The 6,674-nt window shown below is 41.1% G+C and overlaps 1 protein-coding gene across 1 annotated transcript; it reads left to right on the top strand.

The window, feature by feature from the left end:
• Positions 1-3,017: 3,017 nt before the first annotated feature.
• LOC109308610 (C-C motif chemokine 20-like) lies at positions 3,018-5,667 on the top strand. Its single transcript, XM_019533018.1, has 4 exons — positions 3,018-3,190; positions 3,502-3,616; positions 4,447-4,524; positions 5,178-5,667. Exons 1-4 carry the CDS (start codon positions 3,109-3,111, stop codon positions 5,203-5,205), a joined length of 303 nt encoding a protein of 100 aa, XP_019388563.1. The 5' UTR covers positions 3,018-3,108; the 3' UTR covers positions 5,206-5,667.
• The last annotated feature ends 1,007 nt before the right edge of the window (positions 5,668-6,674 follow it).

Raw genomic sequence — 6,674 nt, 5'->3', positions numbered from 1 at the left:
TGATTAAGTTGATCTTTTGGTATGTTTGGAAATTAGCTTATATACACAGAACACAACTGGAACCCAGAGCTGGCCATGGGTGGGAAATTTTGGCCAAGAACACTGGGGCAAACACTATATTCCTACAGAAACTGGGGAGGCCCTTATGTGTTTTAACAGTAACTTTTTGGAGCTCAGTGTTTTATTCCCAAAAGGAATCTATCCTTTGGAATCTGCCATTCCATGGTGTTTGGGTGACATCTCCTCCAGAATAAACCATTGCATTTAGGATGCCATTTTTGTATTAGTGGCTGAAATAAGATGTCACACCTTGCTTGCATATGGCTGGCAGCCAATTTTTTATGTGTATGTATGATTTTGCTCAGTCTGTCTGGACTGTCCATTTTGTGCATTTGTTTCTCTTTAATAATCAAAGGACAGGTGTTTAGCAGAATGGTAAGTGTTTGTGCTGCATGAAATATTCCAAATATTCCAAAAAAAATTGTGTTTCCTTTGATTAGCTGGCTCTAGAGAGACTGGATCAGACAATTTGAACTCCAGTTTAAAAAAAAAAAAGCGGGATGTTATTGAAAGCCTGGCCCCTTATGGCTTCCATTTAAAACTGCTGAGTGTCACAGAATTCTGCAAATTTAACTTTACTACAGGTGTCTGCTGTTTGTTCATGCCTGGCACTAATATGGGCCCTGACCAGAAAGCTGTTTCGTAGTTCGCAAATGGGGGCCTGTTCAAACCATTCAATCTGTCCAAAAAGATCAGTGCTGCCTAAATACCATGTCAAGCACAGTTCTCAAGCTGTAATTCTAAAAAACTGCTAATTCTAGTTGAATATATCACTGTGTTGATTAGAATTTGGTGACAACAGTTTTCAGCAGAAGTGACTATATTTTGCATTTTGTTGCATCTTACTGGGAGCATAAAGCACTCAGAGTAACTCCAGATCATCAGGGCATAGGATAACTATAAGCATGTTCTCACGTTTCCTGCATGCCCCTTTGATGACTGTAGGTAAGGATATCTCTAAAACTCTAAGGAGGAGTGGTTCACATTGGTTGCAAAATGACACTGGAAAGTAACAGCTTGCAGCAACAACTCCCCTGGACTCGTTTTGTACAATCCATGAAAATATAAAAATAAGAAGTGAGTGAATTGTATAAAAAGTTGGTATGGAAAAGAGTCCCTTTGTAAATTTCTTTTTCTTATTTACGTATTCAGGAGTAGCAGTATGATGCAATTATTATTTGTTGAATACCAGTGATGTACTCTGTTCTATACAGACATAAATGGAGATATAGCCCTCATCTTACGTTCTTTTCAAAGGAAATCAGATGCATGTAGAACATTTCAGATTTGGACAAAACAGGTAGAAAGTGAAGACAATGATACAAGGCAAAAAACAACTCAAAATAGACCAATTTCTATTAATACTGCATTTGAACTGCCTTATGTTGGATAGACTAGGAACACTGATTTGCAAGACACTATTTTGCTAAACCTTTAGCCAGAGAAGTAATGATGTGGCAAGGCACTTGAGGCACCTGTCACACAGAATGTGGGTTCTGGTTGCTGCCATACAACACTGCCCTGGAAGCCCTAGTTACACTACTGGCTTTAGCAAAACCTTGGCTCAACAAGGCTTTCTTTTCCCTTAATCCTCCCTTCCTCTTAATTTAATGAGGGCTCTGCTTCTTATCAAGTTCCTTGCCCCTCCCTTCTTTACTGTTTCCTTCTTGGAAGACAGTACCAGACTTGGCTAAGCTACCAAAAATATAATGAGTAAGGAGTTTCAGCGCCCTTGCAGATCAAATGGCACAGGGAGGTTCAAGAAAGAATAAGAGGACAAGTAATTGGTGTGTATATATACTAAAGTAGTGAAATAGGGCATATTTACATGAGTATCTGTGCAGTGACTGGTGACCATTAAAATTTGATTGGTTATAGAAACCAGTTATTCAAATATATACCTAACATATAACAGATGTAACTGTACTTTCATACTTCAGGTGTGTAACCCTGGAATACTTTTTCTGCTGGTTGGTCTGATTTGTGGCAGACGATGATTAAAGGATCTCTAATTTTACTTATTGGGTGCATCTACACACGCATTAAGGCACTTTTTCTAATGCACATTACAATTAGTACTCTTAGTGTGAGCTACTAAAGAAATGTGTTTTAGGCTGCCTTAATGTGCAGTTATGAATGTGCATGGTTTTTCAGTGACGTTTAATTCTCAGTAGTCTATTTTACTGTGTGGTTAGGATACTTGCACTTTATTTACATGAAGTTTTAATGCATAGTAAAATAGGCTACTGTGCATTAAAGGGCACATGTAGACATACCCACTGTGTCATTTGTTTAAGTAATACATGCAGGAAACCAGGGACTAAGTCAAAATGCAGGGCTGGGCCCAGTTAGCTCAATTCCTTCCAACATTGTAGAGCTCCTATGATGTGGCATCATGGTAAGGAGTACTGCACCAGAAAGTAGTAATCTGGAGTGAATGACACCTCTGTGCTGGTCAACCAGCATTGTTCAGCCTGGATGTCACTATAACATACTTGTACCTTGCTAACAATGCAAGATGGCGGGGGAGTAGGGACTAAATAGTGTCTGACAATGTTGTACTGTAGGTCTGAAATGACCCTGATGAAAGCAGGTCCTGTTTCTCTCTCTCTCTCTCTGCGAGTGGAGTTTATTAAATTAGAACATATCAAATGCACACACCGTTCCGATCGATACACTTTGAACTTTCTCACAACCACAGTTCCACCCGACTTATGTTTTGACCACAGAACTGTGACCTCATAGACTTTGTATTTCCTTTCCTTTTTTCCTTATTACTAAATATTGTCTTCAACCTATTTAAGCAGCAATTGGGGAAATTTTTTCCATGACAGCCAGGAGGCAAGTGAACTTGGTTGTCACAATGGAACTTGCTGGGGGGAAATCCCATGATAATAATGGAACACACCCATGTGTGAATTTCCAGAGGTCTCCTACAGGCTTTTATAAGCAGGTTGTGTTGAAAGCCAAAGCCATCAGAACAGAGCTACCAGTCAACTGCTACACTTCTAGTAAAAACTACCAGAAAAACTGCTTACTGAATTGAGAATGACTGGTTTTACCAGCAAGAGCTTGGTTCTGGCTTCTTTGATGGGGTTGTTGTTGCTGTACTTGTGTGGTATTTCTGAAGGTGAGTGAACTTGACTTTCATTTCTTAAGGGAAGTAGTTCTGAATATTGCTCTGAGACACATCCATCACCAGAATGTGTATGTGACTGAGGTGGGGGTACATAGAGGACTGAAAGAAAGTCTTTCAGGGAGTTAGTTCCTATATTATCCTTGCCCTTTCTTGCCACCCCTTTGTTTTTTACAAGTGGAATTCACTGTTCAGGAACTTGTCCAATGAGAACCCTAGGCAGGATGAAAATATAATTTTATAAGATGAAAGTATAATTTTATTTCCCTCTTTCCTAAGTGTTGTCTTTTCTTCTTCTGTTCCAGCACAAAACAACCAAGATTGTTGTCTCTCATACACTAAAGTACCACTGCCTCGACGGGCTATAAGAGGTTACTCGGAACAGCTGTCAAATGAAGTATGCGATATCAATGCGATCATGTAAGTTTCCTATTGGAAGAAATTCAGTCATGCTATACATTGTTAGGCAGGAATTAACCTTTGGACTTTTGTTGGACAAATTCAAATTTTGTTTGAACAGCAGAAACAATCTTTATTCATTGATTAGCCAGATAAAACATACTGAATATTCAAACAGTACCTAATGAAACTGCCTGCTAGGAAGGGATCATAAAGCTCACCTTCTTAAAAGATATATTTTAATACATACCTGACTTCTCAAGAACACAAGACATGTGATACAGTATCAGCCTACTAGTCTGTTTAATTTAGTACTCATTTGGTTTCCAGCAGTAGTTCATCTAAAGAACATCTAATGCTTCTGTTAATGCACATATAATGTCTGTTAATGGGCACACAAGTAATACCTTTATTAAGGGGAAATTTCTTCCCAACTCCAGGTAACTAGTGGTGGCATCATGTCCTGAAACATGAGGATTGCAACCCCCTTTTTTTTATCCCACCTAGCTTGACTGTGACTATTCCAATTAGTCTCATAAACATCTAATCATTATTGCATCCAGCCAAGTTCTTTTCCTCCTTGTCTTGTGTCAATGAGTTCAGACTTTTTAAACACAATTAAAGATTATATGTATTATCGGTTCTAAATGATGTTACCTTGTAATATAGTTGAGTATTTCTTTGTATCTGTAATATTAAGAACAGTAAAAAAGAGGACTTTATTGAGCACCTCTAAAATACCTGCTACTGATGGAACAAGATTGGGATATCTTTTTATTCCACTGACTGTTGCTGTGTACAGTTGCCTAGAAATAAGCGATGGTAGTTGTTTATCATGCCTTTCTTTTCAGTTTTCACACACGGAGTGGGAAGAAGGCTTGTGCAGATCCACATGCACACTGGGTGAAGAGGCATCTTCTTTGGCTGAGGTAAAAATGGTTTAAAGTATAGCAGCCTGGTTAACACTGAATGCACTAAATATCTACTGATGATATTAGAGAGGTTCTTGGAAGGGGTGAAGACACTCAAGACTCCAACAATTCTCATTTTGAATGTATCAGAGTTTCTTTCCTTCCTTTTCCTGTTAGACATGGCTGCGTATTTTTGGAATCCTCATGGAAATAAGGATAAGGATAGATATTTTACATGCATACAAACAGTGCTGTGGCAAGGAAGTTTGGCACCTGGGGCAAAGCCCACAGCGACAGCCCACCCTTGTCCTGAGCACAGATCCAGGGGGCACCCCCCCATGCTTGCTTGGGAGAGCACACAGTGGTGGAAGCCACCCTCCTCCCATCCCTGCGCCTGCCTTCCTCCCTCTCCTCCCCCCCCCAATGAGCCACTCACGGCTGTGTCCCATGCCTCGCCCTGGCTGGGCAGTGCCTGTTGGCACCCCTTTGGTTCGGCACCTGGTGCAGTTGCCTGGCTTGCCCCGCTTGCTATGGCACTGCGTATGAGTGTTTGTGAGAGAGTCTCTCATGTACTGATGGCAGAACACTGCCATGTGCATAAAACTGAAAACTTTGTTATGGCCGAGGAAGTTCCCCAATGCTTATTTGTGTGTTTTCTCATTTTCTCATAGCAAAAAGCTTGAAAAGATGTCAAGATAATGTGGTTTCTGAACTGGAACTCATGCTGAGGTGGCTGCAGAACCTAAACTAGGTTGGAATTGTCGTCTTGTACACTGTTGTGTGCTTACTGACCCCTACTCTTGGCTTCTTTGGAACCGTTGAACTCCTGAAGTTGATTCATATTGCATCACACATTTCCTTGAATTATGCATTTTGTTAAAGTAGCTGTTTTCTTTGCTAATATTTACTGTTAGATAAGTAAGTGGAGGAGGAGGGGGATATATAAGCTATTATACTATATAAAGTATGTGCTGCATGGCAGTGGTGTCAAACTCACCCCAGACCCCAGGCTGGATCTGGACTGTGAAGGCTCTTGCTGGGTTGGATCTGTGCAGTCAGCAGCGACTGGTAGGTCATGGTGTGGGGTGAGTGGTGAGGATCCAAGGGTGAGTGGCAGCATGGGCCAGGCAGCAGGGGTCTGGGAGTGGGTAGCAGCAGAGGTGGGGAAATTGGGTGGGAGCATTGGTGAGGGGAAACCAGAGGCAATTTGGGCAGCAGTGGGCAAATGAGGGCAGTGTCTACACGATCCTCACTTGCTCCTGCCATTGATACCAATGTCCATCAGGGTCCCTGAATTTTTCAGCAGGCCATGCTTCATTGGCCATGTCTCCTGATTTTTGGTGGTTTACTGGACTACCAGTGGGTCAGATGGAACAGTTCCATGGGCCAGATATAGCCTGGAGGCCATATGTTTGACACCCCTACTCTATGGGATTCAGTGCATAGCATGTTTGTTTTATTTAGCATATGTAGAACAGACTATTTTTGTCTGCTTTATTATATTTTTAGTATTTTTGTGTCAAAAACATTCCAATTTCATTCTAATGGATACAATTATTTTTTACTATTGTAAAAAACCAATCCATGTAAGAAAGAGTGTAAACTGTGGAGAGACTTTTAAAACATATAAAATAACCCCAAAAGAGATGTCTGAATTTGGTTTATTGGAAATATACTATGGGGTCTTGGAATGAACTGCTCGTGTGCTCATGAACATCTAGCTCAGACAGGCCCCTTATCTATGCTACACACATCTGTAAATGCTCATGCATAAACTTTCTTTTTTCACTCTGTTGGTATGGCTGTGGATGCATTTGATACAACTCCTTCCCTCCTTCCTCTCCCTTCCTTTCCATCTCCCCTTCCCTTCCCCCAGTCATGTGCATTTGTTTTACGTGACCATTTATTGGTCCCACTTTCATAGATTTCATAGACATTAGGGCTGGAAGGGACCTTGGGAGATCATCGAGTCCAGCCCCCTGCCCAAAGGGCAGGAAGTCAGCATCCAATTTGCTTTTGAAGGTGTTCAGTGTAGGTGCTTGAACCACCTTCGATAGGAGACTGTTCCAGACCTTGGGGGCTCGGACAGTAAAGAAATTCTTCCTTATGTCCAGCCTGAAATGGTCTTGCAGGAGTTTATGACCGTTCATCCTCGTCATCCCTTGGGG

Source organism: Crocodylus porosus, unplaced genomic scaffold, assembly GCF_001723895.1.
Source record: "Crocodylus porosus isolate Cpor-Errol unplaced genomic scaffold, CroPor_comp1, whole genome shotgun sequence".
In the NCBI taxonomy this organism is placed as follows: Eukaryota; Metazoa; Chordata; order Crocodylia; family Crocodylidae; genus Crocodylus; species Crocodylus porosus.
The sequence above is the reverse complement of the archived record's forward strand: the minus strand, read 5'-3'. Positions and strand labels throughout refer to the sequence as shown.

Bases quoted from the DNA above. Each gene is read 5' to 3' on its own strand.
- LOC109308610 (XM_019533018.1), top strand. From the start codon at position 3,109: ATGACTGGTTTTACCAGCAAGAGCTTGGTTCTGGCTTCTTTGATGGGG. The intron at 3,617-4,446 runs GTAAGTTTCCTA...CTTTCTTTTCAG, and splicing joins TGCGATATCAATGCGATCAT to TTTTCACACACGGAGTGGGA. The intron at 4,525-5,177 runs GTAAAAATGGTT...ATTTTCTCATAG, and splicing joins AGGCATCTTCTTTGGCTGAG to CAAAAAGCTTGAAAAGATGT.